Source organism: Athalia rosae, chromosome 2, assembly GCF_917208135.1.
Source record: "Athalia rosae chromosome 2, iyAthRosa1.1, whole genome shotgun sequence".
NCBI lineage: Eukaryota > Metazoa > Arthropoda > Insecta > Hymenoptera > Athaliidae > Athalia > Athalia rosae.
In genome coordinates this window covers 10,381,006-10,397,941 of record NC_064027.1, presented here as the reverse complement: position 1 = coordinate 10,397,941, position 16,936 = coordinate 10,381,006, and the positions used below count along the sequence as shown (strand labels likewise).

The 16,936-nt window shown below is 38.6% G+C and overlaps 3 protein-coding genes across 4 annotated transcripts in view; 1 reads left to right on the top strand and 2 right to left on the bottom strand.

The window, feature by feature from the left end:
• Positions 1 to 3,638, bottom strand: part of LOC105683859 (uncharacterized protein CG3556) — a 37,494-nt gene extending 33,856 nt beyond the window's left edge. The window contains exon 1 of the mRNA XM_012396804.3: positions 3,403 to 3,638. The gene's annotated coding sequence lies outside the window, so the exon portion shown is untranslated. The remainder of the gene's footprint in view (positions 1 to 3,402) is intronic.
• The window catches only part of LOC105694056, a 159,784-nt gene that overhangs the window by 28,790 nt on the left and 114,058 nt on the right, over positions 1 to 16,936 (top strand). The gene's annotated exons all lie outside the window — the stretch shown is intronic.
• LOC105694063 (gustatory receptor for sugar taste 43a-like) lies at positions 6,632 to 14,076 on the bottom strand. 2 transcript variants are annotated; one of them, XM_012414402.3, is made up of 8 exons: positions 13,900 to 14,076; positions 10,380 to 10,575; positions 9,806 to 10,022; positions 9,323 to 9,656; positions 9,039 to 9,146; positions 8,582 to 8,856; positions 8,071 to 8,229; positions 6,632 to 7,766 (listed from the first exon to the last, which is right to left on the bottom strand). In XM_012414402.3, the coding sequence occupies exons 1-8, from the start codon at positions 13,928 to 13,930 to the stop codon at positions 7,617 to 7,619; spliced, it is 1,470 nt and encodes a 489-aa protein (XP_012269825.3). In that variant the 5' UTR covers positions 13,931 to 14,076; the 3' UTR covers positions 6,632 to 7,616. The 2 variants fall into 2 exon arrangements, with proteins under 2 accessions (XP_012269825.3, XP_048506410.1); XM_048650453.1 differs by lacking the exon at positions 8,071 to 8,229.

The following is a 16,936-nucleotide window of genomic DNA, read 5'->3' as shown; positions in this document are numbered from 1 at the left end:
TAATGGAATTCAATAGAATGAAATTGAATTTAAAGAAATAACTTTCAACAATGCTTTTCTAATGTACCCCATCCATTTCACGCGCCCGAGTATAAATGTAGGTAACATTTTGTATACGAAAAGAACAAAATAAAAATAGAATCTAACCATGAACAAAGAAGAAAGAAAGGAAATGAAAAGTATTGAAGGAAGGGGGTGGATTAACATCAAAAAGAATTGCGGGACAAAAAATTGGAACTACAGTTATTCAAGACACTCGAGTGTTCCAAAGATCGGTTATGTAAATTTAAAAACTCATGCAGATTGTTGAAATCAATTCTTTCCGTTTTTCGACAAGTCGACCTAACATTGGTGAAGACGTGAGTGAACATGTTGTTACAGAGAAGGGAAAAAAGGCTTTTCCGGGCCTTCCGGCACAAAGTTGTCCACCATGTATGTAAAGTTATGCTCATTTTATACAGGAAAAAGAGAAAAAAAAATGAAAATCGCGCCCTGGAGACAGAAGAGATGTATGTGACATGAGTTATGAACAGCATAGACGCTTTCACAGAAATGAAATGCCTCTCCATCAGAATCGATAACTCAATTTATTCCAAGCCTGGTACGATACATCTCCGCGTTGCGGTTCCAATTCGGGACTCGCGTGTATAAAGGCATGTTATCAAGATTCGTCACCGTTGAGTACCTGTACGCACAGACTTTCTCTTTGTACCCTTTTTCAGTTTTTCTCAAATTTTTCTTCAATTTGATTTCATCACATCGTTAGTGGTTGTAAAATATTAAGAAGTAGCAGCGAAAACAGGAGAATGGACAGAGTGAACTTATGCACTTCTTGCTCTGGAATACAAGGAATATCATGTGAATGCGGCTAAATTCGGGGGGAATGTCACTGAAATTTTATGTTTAAAAACGATGATCTCGAGACCGAACAGCAGTGGAATTTCACGGTCATATTTTATCTATCATCCTAAGCACAAGCAATGAATTAATACTTTGTTTCAAAATAAAAAGCCTCTGACTCGGTAAGCTTATTTTTAAAATCTACTGCGGAGTGATTACGTGAGAAAAATCGTTTAATATTTCAGATACTCGGTCCAGTTTGGCGAACTTTCGTCCAGTAGGCGACCGCGTAGGCATTGCTATTTATTATCTCCTATTTTTATCCTCTCTGAATGAGTAGATCGTCATTAGATTCGATTATTTTCACCGTCGTTGGGAAGTGCCCTTCTGTTCTTATCGCCCCTAAATTCCCCCCCCCCCCCCCCCCCCCCCCCGACTCGAGGTACTTTTACGGCCGGGTTTCCGCCGAGACTAGTATCCGTAGCGTATGGTAGTTGTAACTCCATGTCTGGGAAATTATGAGTAACGAATTAGTCACAAATTCACGTTTCGTCATTCATTGACTATGATGTTTCTTTGATCCTTATATCTTTTTTCATTTTTTCTACCTAAAACAATGCGATAAAAATGAACTCAGTTACTCGTAATTGTACGCAAAATTTCTCTACACATATCAGATCGATCTGCCGACAATTCGAACTACCGTGGGTATAGAATTGCACGAATTAGGTCACAATTCACTCCAATTTCTGTTTCCGAATAACGATACTTTCCAAGACCCGTGAACCCGTAATTACTGGTAACTCCGCAGTCGATCAAAGAGGACTGTGATGTGGTCCTACGTCATAGTAATTGATCGAATCAAATGCAGCTCTACTTATACCGTATGTGATGGGTGTATTCTGTGCACAAAGAAATTGATGAACTGCCGATGTCAGAAGCTATTTGTAGATCTGAGGCGCAAATCTATCCCTCGAGATATCCCCCTTTTTATTTTCTCTCTATTTGTTCCTTTTCATCTCATGGCTGTTGTCGCCCTTTGTCACTCCTGTGATCCCTTTTATTCCGCGTGGTGTAAGACTTTGTCTTTTGTCTTCTTAACCGTTCGACAGCAACTCGAGTCGTTTGAAATGATTTTGACTGAACGGCACCGCTCCAATAAAACCGGCGAACTCAACGTTTTGGAAAAAAAGAGGAAAGCCGTTCACCGCGGTTTCGTCTTCCAGTGCCACTGAACCAAAAACAAACGCCGTGCGCGGCCGGAATACTACATCATAAAATATTGTCTGATTCGCGAATGATCCTCGAGGGAAATGAAGCACAAGCCTCAGGCGAAAATCAGGCTACACGTATTCGACGAACCCCCATTTATAAATGGATAAAAATGTATCTCTGAGGAATTGGAAAGTGAACACTCGCAGCTTCAGATACGACACGATCGCTGGAAAAATTCACAAAACTCTTCGAGTAGTTTTAGCCACGGATTTACCTCTCATTCTCCTCACATGGTATGTCTGATTCCGATGACAAAGAGTCGAAGGGTGATATTTTCTTCTCCCAAAAATGAATTAAAAAAAAAGGTAACGATTGGGTGGGAGAAAATGTAAGAGAAATAAAAAAAAATCCTCATCATATAAACGTAAAGATTTACATGTTGGATAAATTATACCTATCTGGTATATGAATACGACATAATGTAAGCTATGTGTAACGTACGGTTGCCTGTGTGTGCACCATTCAAGAAACACTCTCCGGGAGACAAATTGTGCTTTTCAGACACAACCGTCTGGGGATTTTCATTCTTACTTATGGTATAAAGCCCCCAACTCACCATCCCATTACTTTACCTCCATCATTTCCAAAATAACCCAATATCCGTGCATAGTGCATTTCTAAAAAAAAGAAAAGAAAAAATACTGAATAGCTTCGAGCTATCGTGTGAATTGAATTGAATCTGGATTGAAATGGTACCATACGTCACATATGCGTGGAGGAAAGTTATCTTCGCGAAACTGATGATTTGAAATACCTAATTGAATCCGATGTTATTTCGAATCAAGTCACAATGACTGGCAGCGGCATGACAAAAGACATATGGCCTAAAATATTTCGAAGGGATGAGAAGATGAAAAAACAAAGTCGTCTGTTGTTTAATAGTTAAAAAACAATTCGAATGAGTCACCGTTGATTTGTCGTCTTCTTCATAACTTAAATTAATTTTTATATTTTCAAGCAAATTCTTCATTCAGTATAAGAGATAAGAAACGGAAACAAATAATGATGTACCAATTTCTACAATGAGATACGAACAAAACGATTTTGAATTCGAAGATAAATCTATCTCCGTTCGATTCGGTTGGTTTGATTCGCGATACTTTTCGTTACAAAATTTCGAATTGCTGCTCAAAACACCGCAACCGATCAATCACTCACAACTCTGTACGATAATAATTGATCCAGAAAAAGCGAACCTGAAAGAATCATAATACAACGAAATGCAAAGCAAAAAAGAAAATTAATGAGGAAAAAGCCAAAAATTTTAATCATCCAAAAGCTGCTCACCTTTTTGAACGAGGGTTACGCGTCGGAAGTGGTTTTTTTTTATTCTTTCTTATTGTCTGGCGGTGTCGGTTTGAACAACTGACGTTATTATACTGATGTTGTCTGTTGGTCTGACGTTCGACGGTGGTAGAAACTCCTAACAGGGCTACGCGTTCTTCTGGTGAATGCGCAATGCAGACTGAACCCAGAACACGCAACGCTTCCTTTTTGCACCCCCTGTTCTAACCGACAACCCCCAATCGCCGTCGACGTCTGCTTGCCCGATTATCGTCGAGTATATAGATCATTCGCGCCTGCGCTCGTTTCAAAAATTTCCCCAAGGACTTACAGACCTTACACACATGTGTATCGTATATTATTTATTCATAGACGAAATAAATGTCATGTGATTTACCGAATTTATTCGATATTATGGAGATAATAGAGGGAGAATTTTGTTGGTATCTTTTTTGTTAGAAAATAAAATTAAATTTTTAACTCGAAAGCACCATCACAATTATCGCTGGTTGGTTCGCTGTTTTTTTCAATTCAATTCATTACATATGTAATGTATACTCGGACAAGGTGCGTCAACTGTCAGGTTGGGTTCGGCAACATGCGTACGTTTTACATGTTCGTATCCGTCCAGAAACACGTCCTGAACTTTTACATCAGATAGACTTTTGTCTATTAGATACAAAGTGCTGCATGCACATTTGTGAAGCGGACGCAATGATCCTTTGCCCCTTACAAAGTAGAATTCATCTCCTGCAATATAGATGGATTTCTTTTTCGCAGGCTGACGTTATCAATCAATCGTATAAAACAAACCGAGTACTTTAACTCCCTGTAAATTTTCTACTCTCGTCGGATGAGTGCTGCAGGGAAAAAGACTGATAGGATAAAGACAGAGTGCAAAGACTGAAGGAAAAAAACTACCCAATTGAAACGCTGGTATTCCATTTTATGATGTTCTGAATTTGAAGTATCACCAAGTTATCGATTACTCGCCACTAATACTTCTATCCAAAATGTGCATTTCTTCTCTGAAAATATCAGTTTTCCAACTGTTGTATGCACATGTAAATGCCCATAGCTTCTTGTAGAGTGATGAAAAAGTTTGCGGTAAAATATGAAAAAAAAAACCTTAATTATCTTTTCGAACATCCATTATTCCCGGCTCGTTGAGACCGAAAGAAACTCTGAGGATACCAAGAGAATATCCTTACAGGGCAGCGATTTCAGCAACATCAAATATAATGGTTCTGCAGTTTCGAATTCTCTTACGGTATATCGAGCTGCATTCACCTTCGCCATGAAATCGTAGTTTTGTGTTAGTCACGCACTTTCAGTACCCTTTACTTCCTGACCCCGGATTTCGTAGTTGAACGCGACTCTTTATCCCTGGGCCGATTTTCCAGGAAACTTTATTTCGTCAGGGGAGAAACGAGTGATTCGGCCACCCCCTCCTGCGTTACACGCAGACCCGCAGGCGTCGCGACGGTCCCTTTCTCGCGGTCGAATGAATGAATCACCCGTTAAATTATTTATATCAGTATCCGTACACATGTGCTACACTCCGAGTGCACTCTGACCGAACTTAGCGAACAACTGATATCGGTGGGCCAACTGCACACCGATAAAAGTAAATTCATAAAACCCCCACAAATGGGTCCGTTTCCAAAATTGACACTATCTCTAGATTTATTTCAATTTCCTTTTTTTCATAGATTTCTCGCGGAGTATTTTATCGCCGACTATATGATCGAATCAGGGTTATTTGAATACCTCATAGACGGCGAATCAACTACGTATATTCCGTATGTGGAAAATACTATTGCTTCACTCTGCAGATTTCAGATCACTCTGCAATCTGTGAAATTTCAGCATGCAGCTGCTGTGATGTGCTTAATGCATGCATCGACACATGCCTGTGCATGTACGTGATGTATAGACTACAAGTCGAAATGAACGAACGCCTGTAGGGCTCGTTATTCCATCGCACTTTGGCACGATCTGCAAATCTGGCCTTCGTCAATTCGTTCCCTTGAGCGAAAAATCTTGCTGATTTCAAGTTATAGGTACTCGCGTATAAGACGCGTAGAAATATAACCATATTCGCAATATCGAATTCTACGTAATAACGTAGATAACGAACAGTCTTTGAGCTACAAATGCGTGTACCGGAAGCTATTCGTACGTTTCGCGCTGTACGCAGAAAATTGTACATGAGAATTCTAATTTACGATGATCCATTCATATCTCACATTAACAATGTAACTTTTCGTTATACGTGTACGTAGTTATACCCATACGTTTCTGAAACTACGACATTTTGTCCGACCCCAAATTGTACATCGAATAAAATATTCTTCTCTGAACCCTCCGCCGAAGAGCAAATGGCGGCAGAAACATATTTTCCAATAAGATACTAAAACAAGACATATGTCCCGACACAGGATCCCTTCAGGGCGCGCATTAAATGAAAATCAACGATCTTCGAGTCGAGTCATAAAAAGAAAACGTTAACAAATAATAATAATAATAATAACAACAATTACAACAACAATCTAACGCGTCAATTTTTACACTCGGTAGTTGGTTATTTCGATTTTTTTGAAAAATCGTTGAGGAACCGGATGGGCGAGAAATCCTGGGGCTGACGATCGGCCAATTTATCACAGCATAATCACATGGTGATTTGAGCACCTTTTTTTCGGGTCTGGACCGAAGTACCGAAAGGATTCAATGTCTCACGCTTTGAAATTTAGAGGCAAAAGCAATACGTTCTTAAGGAACATCTCGCGGGGCGAGGATATTCCCGAGTGGGTGATGAATCAGATTTCTAGTATAATACGGAAAACGTGATGTGGATACAGTATCCTGAGTCTTTCCACGGTCTATACCCTTTGCAGATATAGATACGATGAGATTCGAACGGGGTGTTGCAGCAAGCGATGGGTGTGTGCATGTCGTTGACACGAGCAAGAATCTAATTTCGCTCATCTGACGTGTGTGACATGAGTGTTGTTTCTGTGCAGCGATTTTATAATGCTATCAATGATGCGTAGAATTTATTTCTTCTGGTGATTCAATTTACAAATGAGCCTGCGATGACCTTTATAACAAAGACAAATAAAAGTAGAGTTTTATGTTCACCGAACTTCACACTTTTTTCAGATTCGCGAAAACTGAGTTTGAAAAAATGAAACGCTTAACTCTTGCAAGGATGGGAATGAATTTGCCTCGTATTCAATTGACAATCACAATTTACATACAGCTCACGACGCATCATCCATGAGCTTTATTTTGTTTGATTTTCAATATTTTATGTTCTCCAATTCATGTTTATTGATACGTTATTTTATTGGATCTCTTCTTATCTTCACAAGTGAAGGTATACAATCACATCTAATAGTTATAATTTTCTCGCTTGTTTGTACAATGTAATAGATATTTCATGAAGTTCAGATTCGAGCGAAATTTTGGGGGAGTTGCACCCCTAATCGACTGGCCAACTGTGAACCACAATTCGTTCAATTTTACTTGTGATTTTTACCGAGTCATATAGTATGGTGAAAAAAATTACTGACATGACATTGCGTATATTTCTCGATTTCCTGACATGGCTGAATTTGAAAACCTCCGGGATCGCTGTTCGCAGCGATATTTCGAGTTCAGTTAACTTGAAAATTTTATCTGTAGCTAAGAGTATTTTTTGTAAATTTCATCCAAGATCAAAGCATGGCAATCCTAGTATGAAATCGAATTGGGACGCCCACTTGTTTTTAGAAAATGTGATTGTCGAAGAGACGTGCAAATATCAAATTTTCTATTGTTCACTTCCCAGGTGGGGTTAGATGGGCTTTTTTAACCTGATCAAGCGTGAAATTTTGTTATGGAAACCGGAACTTAAACATTGTAAAATTCTATCGCGAAAATACAAAATAGGTGCATATATTACACATGAGTTATTTTTGTTCGTATAACTCATTAAAAATTCAGTAGAGAACAAATCAAAAAGTCCAAGTGTCACGGGCGTGTGGATTTGAAGTAGGATTCCTCAATATTGATATTCCCTCCGAGTCATATAATATTCTGGCTGACACCGACAACGGAATAATATACATGAAGATTAGGTTAAAAGCAACTTGATTTTTTTCTCGTCATATGTACTTGTGCTTACTTACGATTAGCTAATGAAAAACGAACAATGAAAATAACGAATAGATTAATTAAATGTGCTTCCAAGTTGTGTTGTGCAGCACGGTGGCGTTCTTCAACAGCATGGTTGCATTTTTCAATATTGTATTTGTTTCTTTTGTGTCGTCATCTTTTTGAAATTGGATCAAGATTACTAGGTACGTCGTAACTGCTCCTGCGATCTGTAAACAAAGTAACGATAATTCTACATCTGTTCTGCGCTCAACTCTGGGAGAAAAATTTTGAGTGATTTCTCGAGAGTTCTATCAATTTTTTTATACTAGAGTGAACATTATTTCTCATGCTTTTGACCTAGATTGAAAAAAGACATCTTTCTCCAGGGTTGAACAAAATTGAAAAACCGAAAGCACATGAACCAACGGCGAATGTGTGAGTTTATTATCAGAGCAACTGATAAAGACGGAACTCATTTCACCCATGTATGTGTTTTTCTTTGGTACAAGATCTGACAATTGGGAAACTAACCGACGTCACGAGAGATCTGTCAAGCGAACAGAGTCCACACGCGGTGAATTCTAATGGCCTGTGCAACAGTTGGAGAGAAAATATTTCTAATTGCCTTCGTACATCCGGCTCCCAATTGGCTGATAATAACTGACTGACGCGTACCGAAGTTTCCTTTGCCTGAAAACAGAGTAAATAGAAAATATTTCGGAATTTATCAGGTTCTCTGAAAGCTGACTAGCTGTATCGTTTGCTGGGAAAATCTACTACCCAATTTTGATCGGTAAGAATCGTATTGAATAAAAAGAAAATTTAGGGAATGAGAAAGAAATACAAAGAGCCATCGGCCGGTACGCTATTTTTGTAACCTTTTCCATGGTATCTGCGCAATTTTCGCGTGTATCGTCCAACTACAGACTGGCTTTTGTTATTTCATCTACCTCGCGGGGCCGTAGGGAATTACAAAGACAACACTCGTCGCAGCCGAAACAACTTTACTCAATTTTTTGGAAAAAGATGACAATCCTCTCACCTGAACGGAGGCGGCGTAACACGGTTGAACGATTATCAGTAATCTACCGACGTGACCGACGCACCACATCAGTTGGACGACCAGAAAGAATTCATTGTGTTCTCCATTGGCTTCCAAAATTAAAAAATAAGGGGTGATGATCAAGTGCAGTAGACACGTCAGCACCGCTATCAGAGCTGGGAAACCAAATGCATTGTTGATCAAGAGGACGGTGTCCGAAAGGGAGGAATGGACCGTTACCATGTCGTATATCGTCTCAGCCAAATTGCTGTTGCCTGAAAACAACCGAACGTTTGAACCACCTGATTTGGTACGGCCAAAAAAATTGGCGAGGTGCGTTGTTTGATTATTCTACATTATATCGAACCAGAGCTGACAGGCGCATCGGTAAAAGTCGAAGACGCTCTCATCGAAGATGACCCTATAACTGTACAGCGCATTTTTCTGTCACACTTACCACTTTTGATCAATTCTATGTCCGATATTTTTCTTATCCGAAATAGAGGCTCGCCTCTTAGATCTCCTCTGATGACAGCTCTGAATTGACCGTGTTCGTTAAAATCACCTGTTCAAATTAACCAAGTTCGGTTAATTCTTTGAATACAAAATTGAACGAAAATAATTTTAATCTCTCCGATTAGTAATTATTCGGAAATAGTTATATTCAAGGAAATCATTCAAGATCGAGTCCCAAGGATAACAGTTGTCAAATTCAAAATTTCTTCTCTCTCGGTAACTCACCCGCACTCAGTTCGCTCGGAAAAAGATTTGGTAGTTTTTCGGTCTTCATCAGGTTCTCCAACGACTTGTTCAACCGTGCGAATCTTTGTTCCAAACTGTATGCAGCGAGGGCGATTTGAACTTCCATCAACATTACGCTGACGTACAAAAAATAGAGGGGTACGTAATTTATTGCCCCTTTGTCTTTGAGTTTGACATTTTTTTTTGTTTGATTGACCCATATTAAGTAATCAATTATCGAAAGTGCGTTGAAATAAATCAACGTTCCTGATAATATCACTATACAAAATCTTCGGGTTTTTTTCAATGCGACAATGCCGAGTTTTTCATCCACCTGAAATTATTTTAATTATTTTTTTTGCAACTTTTGGAACAATATTTCATGACAACGGAAAACTGAAGCGAAATTTTTTACTCGTTGTGCAATTGTGTAAAAAAATATAGGTTGCTAAAATATCGTAAGAATAGAAAGAAAAATTCTACCTCGACGAGCCGGTCCATAATAGCTTGTATCTTGTTCCATCTGAAAGGCGCTCCCAAAATAGAAACAGCGGCAAGTAAAGCCACAGCCATAATATCGCTGCAAGTGACAACTACAGCAGTTTTGGATTTCATTCTTGTGCTATGTTCCCAACCGTCATGAAGGTCCCTCCAGAGTCCCCAAAATTCCGCGCAAACCATGACCAGCAGCAGACAGGTACTATGATATTTTTCAAGTCCATGACTCACAATTAATTTCAGTCGTTCTCGACCGAATAGGATTAGCATTACGGAAAATGTTAGAACACTTCTGAGCAAAGGTGCTTGAATTAAATGGCTTTAGCTAGATTGGCATCCGACGAATAATAAAGAGTAGATTAACCTTATTCGATAACGGAGCCAGCCTATTTTCTCATACATCTGTCGAAGCTCCGAAAATCGTTTCGGTGTCTCAGTTTCCCGAAGAGAAAACTCTATTAATTGTAAATGTATGCGAACACAGGTTGGCGAGTTTAAGCTGGCTTGCTTCAACGCGCCAACTCCGACAGTTTCTCATCTCGACCATATACTGATTTACCTGTAGGTAATGTCGACGAAATGTAGCCGTCCCAGATATTTTTCTGGCCCCGTTTTCGTGAATCGAACAGGCAGAATACCCCATGCCTTGCTCAGATAATAGGAGGGGAAAAGAGCCTGATAAAGATCGGTCCTTGTCATCTTTGTTACACTCGCCTGCTTACGTCGGTTGGAGTTTTTTTGCGTTCGAGGATGCTCTAAAATCACATTTAATGAAATCATTCAGCTGCCAGGTTGTCGTGCAGTTCTGCTTCTGACTGACAAAAAAAAACATACATATACTGAGTCGGTAGGGTATACATATTTTTATATTTTTTTTTTGTGTAATTCTGTGTAATTATTTTCGTCATTGTTCACAGAGAAACGCTTCAAAATGTACAGTGAGTCAAAAGTGTTAAAGTTCAGGCCCTCTTGACGAAGTGAATTTTTGTTCCAACGAAAGAAATACCATCGAGACTCATCCGAATTTCAAGTTCCCCCCAATCGCTTATTCTAAGGTTATTATGAATAATTCATGTAATGCTCTTTGTTAAATTTTTTCGTCCGTTCTTTTGTTCTTTTATTGCGAATGGATAAACGAAATACCTGTAACTCGCGAAAGCTGTTCACTCTCAATTGTTCGTGAAGAGTTAAAACGCGCGTGTGTATAATACGGAAGTGTATCGGAATTGCTTATCCTCTGTTCGGTCGGTATTCATTCGTTGGAAAAAGAAAACGAACAAAGTACGAAAAAACACTTGCCGCTACGCCGAAATTTTATTAGATTCACAGCAGCTGCTGATCGTCGCGAATTAGACTTTGAGATAGCGAAATGGACTTGAAAGCCGATGTTTTCGAGACAAACAGAGGATCATAGGAGGTGCCTAAAAGCACATTTTCCTACAAAATTTCTTGGTGTATCATTCGCTATTTCAAAAAACAGGTGATTCGTTTGAGCTCGGCTCCTACTTGTTCGATTTCAAATTTTTCGTTCAGTTTTACACTCGAGTCGTGAGTCTAACGAGAATTCAGGGCTCTAAACTTAACGCGTCGTAGTAGTATGTTCTACAGGTTTACAACAGGGACGATGCAAAGGAAATTTTGTGAGAAAATGTTTTTCTAGGCATCTCTGATAACCCTCTACTCGTCCTGAAAAAATTGGCTTCCCAGCCTATTTTGTAGTTAATGGGCGTTTTTTGATCTAATTTTACTGGACTTCTGCTCGAAGTTCGAAGATAGTTTCATTTTCAGAATAGCGACCGGCGAAAGTGTGAGGTACGTGAATAACGATTACGATTTTTTTCAACGATATATAGATCTGTTTTTTATACTCATTTGTTAATAGAGATAGGCGATCGTATACGTCATAGATGAAAATTGCAAAACCGTAAGTTGTCATCATTGCACGGAATTCATTATTCACCGCAATCGAAATTTCGCTGCGTAGTCTTTATCCGATTCATAACACGACTCACAATCAGTAATAATCAATTGTGATGATGAATGAGAATAAATTATTGTTTACCAGAAGTATAAGCGTAAATTGTCCAAATCTAAATTTTCCATTGATTTTTTTGTCAGATTATGAGTAAGATAATACAGCATGTAATTTTGGTTGTTGTTATCGATTTCCATTAGTGAAAAGATACAATCATCCTGTGAGAAAATCGTTGCTGAATGTAATTAGTAAAAACTTCTGTATGAAAACCCAGCACGATCATTTATTGCTTATTTCATCTCAATCGATCTACCAAAAGATATAAAAATTATAGCTTGCACCGCATATCGGTCACTGCGTTTATGTTGACCAGATAGCTCATTAAACGCGTGAAACAATTACTTTTGCGATGAACCATTTTCTAATTTTCAAGGTATCAATGAAAAAAATACCTCGCTCATCAATAATAGCGCGGTGTAAACAAATTCACCCCTGGCTCTTGATACTGTACTATGAGGTTGATATTGATCGATTCATTCGAAAGCATATCAATAACCCAATCGGTTGTTGAGATGTATAGTCATATAATATTTTATGGCGTCGGTTGACCCGCGAATTGAAAACAAAACATATCACGGTGTGCGAGAATAATGCGGAAAAAGAGGAAGAAGAAAGATGAAAACCGTACTCTGTCCACGGATATTATTGTTATTTATCACGTTATTATTGTTGTTATTATATGGATAATTTGCAACCTGGAGGAACAAGCAAACATGTCGTGCGTTGCGACATTCATCGTTGGCATTGGTAAACACGCGAGTGTCCGTCTGTCAAAACGGCGTTTTAATGTATACCGGGCATTTGAATATAGGTAAGCCGCTACAAGTTGGCAGGTACGTACTTTCATATTTAAAGGGAATTAAAAAAAATAATCAAAAGCTTCAAGAGACTTCGAACAGTGCCATGAAATTTTGAATCAAACAATGAGATGCTACGTAACTTCTGCAAAGATTACGTCAGAGATTCTGTTTTTTCATACATCTAGTGAGAGAACGAAATTTGCACCCACCCCTTTCGTGAATGACCTTCGCCGTTTACGATAATACCTACAGTTTCGTGTTGCTTGAACGAAGCGTTGCACAAATTTTGTTATACCGTGTACCAAAGGTGGCGATGGATTAATTGTGATTGAAAAAATTATTACACAAATTTCGTATAGGTACAACAAGCCACGTAATTATCGTCACCCTTCACGCGACTTGATTAACTTCGAGCTCGAGTACACCGATGCTGAGTCTGAAACAATTCTCATTTCGAAGTTTCTCTGAAGCAATGTATTTAAAAACACTGACAACGTAACCCCTATTGCGAGTTATTTTTATGAGTTTAACATGAATTCCTAATCGTGCAGTAATCTGCACTCATCGTCAGTTTCATGTCCGTATGTTATCTCATTCTAACCGTGGTCAAGAGTTATCCCATTTCTATCACGCGGGAGTAGGTTAGCAGGTATGTAGCTCGTGCGATGAAGTTTTTCACTTCAATTGTCCTTTTACAGGATAATAAATGCTCGTGAAAAATTCAGCATCTTGTAATTAGAAAATTATAACCTGCGGTTATATTCGACATTATGAATCCACACGAGTCTATATTTTTTGCGTATTTATTTTTAACAATATCCATAAAAATCCAAATTCAATGTGACATGATCTTTATTCATCTATTTTATTTCGCTTTCATCTCTCAAAATTGTTCACATTTTTTCAAATTAGCGGGTTGTTTTCTACCGAGCATTCATTTTAATCTCTTTTTGTTCCTTATGTTATACATTTTTTAAACTGAGCTCATTTGCTGTAAGTATCTCAACGTAATCGTCAGATATTCCCGAAGTTTTTATCCCGATCCCGGCTTGACTTCCGGTATTAACGAATAATTACGCCAGTGATTGAGAAACATGAACGTAATCGACTGATCGTGAAAATTCTCATGATTCGAAATTTCCAAATACAATATCTACTCGACACTCCACAAAAAGTTATTAATAATGACAGAAGTGAAACCGGTATTGAATGAAAATGTACAGTCACAGTATTATTTTACTCACTGTCGACGTCATCTTTTGCAGTGATTTTCATGTGGGTTACAGATTCCCATTAACAATCGGTTGTGTCAAATTAAGAAAATCCGTAAAGTAAAGTGCAGCGTCGAATTGATGAGCAGCAGTGAAGCAGCGAACCACTCTGCCTGACCAATCGTCAGTTACTCTACTAGGCAGCGATGCCGGCTAAGTGAAGGAAGACACCTTCGATCAGACAGGGGGTGAACCGCTAGCCTGACATCAGATAACAACCTGCATGGGCATTTATTCAATGCCACCTGTACGAGGGGCAAAAAGAAAAAAAAAAAAAATGTAAGTAAACTGGATAAGGGAAAACACAAAGGTACACCTACATACGTGTGCTATTTTTGGAGGAGAGAGATATTTAAGAAACTCTTCGGTTACTTTTTTTTTCGTTACCGATACAGGCGATGCATAATTGTTATTTTTTTTCACTAAGTGTCGTAATGTATTAAAAAAGACATGGACATACCATAAATCGAGACGCACGTTACTCCGTTAGATTCACTCGAATAATAACCTTTGAAAGTTTGTGCGGGGGTTTAATAGCCCCAATATTTTGGTAAACCACTCAGGGAAGAAAATTAATTGGCCAGTCACGTGTTTTAAGCGTTCGATATGAGGTAAACTTTGACCGCTCCCGAAGCAAACATTATATTCATAGATGAATAATCAAAAAATCAACAATTCTCTGGATCGTTAAAGTTGAGCGACAAATTGGTTTTCCTCAATCGATGGAAAATAAATTTTCAGTTTAGAGATTAGGAGATGAGATGAGAATTGTTCTGTCGCATCGAGTTTTTAGCTGACAATGAGAAAACTGAAAAAATGAAGAACTCATTCGAGCCCTAAAATTTCACGTGACGTCCCTCCGAGTGAAAGAATATAATATAATTGTACGTAATAAAAAATGTTTACTTCTAATAAACCACAACATCCACATAAGTATTCAGCAACGTAAGCGCGGTATTTTTAACGACGTCCATCGTTATTTTCTCACCGGTGATATTATAATGATTTATGCACACTGCGAACGAAGAGACAACTCCTTGCGGAAACATGCGAAAAATATTCCAGATAGTTGCGCAAAGAATATTATAAGGGTCAGATTCGGATATCCTCGCCGTGATACGAGTTGTGTAACATGTAAAAAAAAGTCTTTTTTTTATCGTTGGTTTCCCTCAACGAGGGTAATTCATCACGAGAACTACGTGTATTGAAAAAAATGATACAATACGCTTTTGAATAGAGTTCCTCCAATAACGTGTATCATACCACGTATTTCGTATGACAAGTTCAATAATCGGGGGTAAAAAAGGCTATATGTGCCGCGTGTCGTGTATTGCAATAATGCATGAGTGAATTCGTTCGAGTAGAATTCTTAATTTCATTCGATTTTTTTTCGGATGATCATATTTATTACGTTGTAGAAATGATCTAGCAACAAATATACCTGTGTCAATAAACAATAAAATAACAATAACTTTCTCGTTTATAGCTGTCGTTATCAAAGAGCCTGGCTATAAAGCGATTCAAGTGTTTTCTAGCCCGACCCATAAATTAATGTGCGATATATGAATGACCTACAGCATAATATTAATCGTACGCGTGTCGAACCACCCACATGCACAGATACGTTGTGTGGAAAATTCTACGATAACTCAACGACTCTCAGGTCCATATTATTTTCTATACGAGTGGTGATTTGTTTCACCATAGTTTCACATTCATTTATTTGGGGTTCAAAGTCGTGTCGCACTTTTTCTATTTTTTATTTACAGGTTCGTAAATTCGTCACTTTTCGTCAGTATTTCTACAAATCAGGTATTCGTTGATTTACATCGTGTCATGCAAGATCATAAAACAGGGTGTCGGAGAAATTTTGCCAAACTCAAGGGGGTGATGAAGTACACTTAAGCAAGTAATCTGAGACGAGCAACCAATGTCCGGAGACGTCGCGTTCAGGCGCCTAATGGCATCGAAGGTCGCAGGTTAATCGCCTGATGACTGACAATTATGGTGATTATCCGTATTAATTGAAAACTTGAAAATTATGGTGATTATCTGTATTAATTGAAAACTTGAAAACTAATTATCAAGTTCCGTCTATGCTCTTCACCTACGGCCGTCAATGGCCTGTAACGTCTGAATACGACGTCTAAGAACATGGGTTGCTCATCTCAAATTACTTGTTCCAGTGCACTTTATCCCCCCCTTGAGTTTTGCACAATTATTTATTAACACCCTGTATATTGTGCACCGAGAGCAAATTCACCTTAGAAACCTCAATCTTATAGGAGGCTCAAACACCCGTTTTTATCGAGGTTTACATGCTATTTTCTACAACGGCGGAGTGAAAACATGAGGTTTCGCTACGCTCGTTTTCGCTTCGCTGGATGTAAAAGATCGTTGATGGTATTTTCCATTGTATGAATTTTGATAGTTACCGAAATGGCAGAGATCCCTGTATCTAATAATTATGTGAAGTATTTTAGCAATACTTTTCTACGTCACGGTTGCAGTTAAGTAAGTTTGAAGTTCGCATATTACGATCCAGCAGAGTTCTTTATGTAGCGTGTGTGAGTTCCGCGGCGCTTTGGTAAAACAAGAACATTTACAGCCCATCAATCACGAAGCTGCTCGCGATTTGCAGCGCAATATCGAAAGATGATGTTTACACTGTACTACGCTGCACTTATTTCCTTGGTGATATCTGTCCCATTCAAAATAGCTTTTGCCGTGGTATTTTTCATCGAGTGTACCGAGAGAAGCGCGTGATACCAAACGTTATGAAGTATTCATCGTACTCGCTTTTATAAATATTGGCACCCCCCGCCCAGAACAGGTGGGGTTACACCTAGGGGGATGACACCTTACAAATTTTGTTTACTTATTCGTACAGGTGTACAATATATACTCCGATGTTGATTCAATTAATAATCATGTTAAAAACATTTCACCGCATGGTTTGTTTTCTCTGTATGAGCCGCAGTTGTGTTTCAACCTTTAATCGATTGTTCAA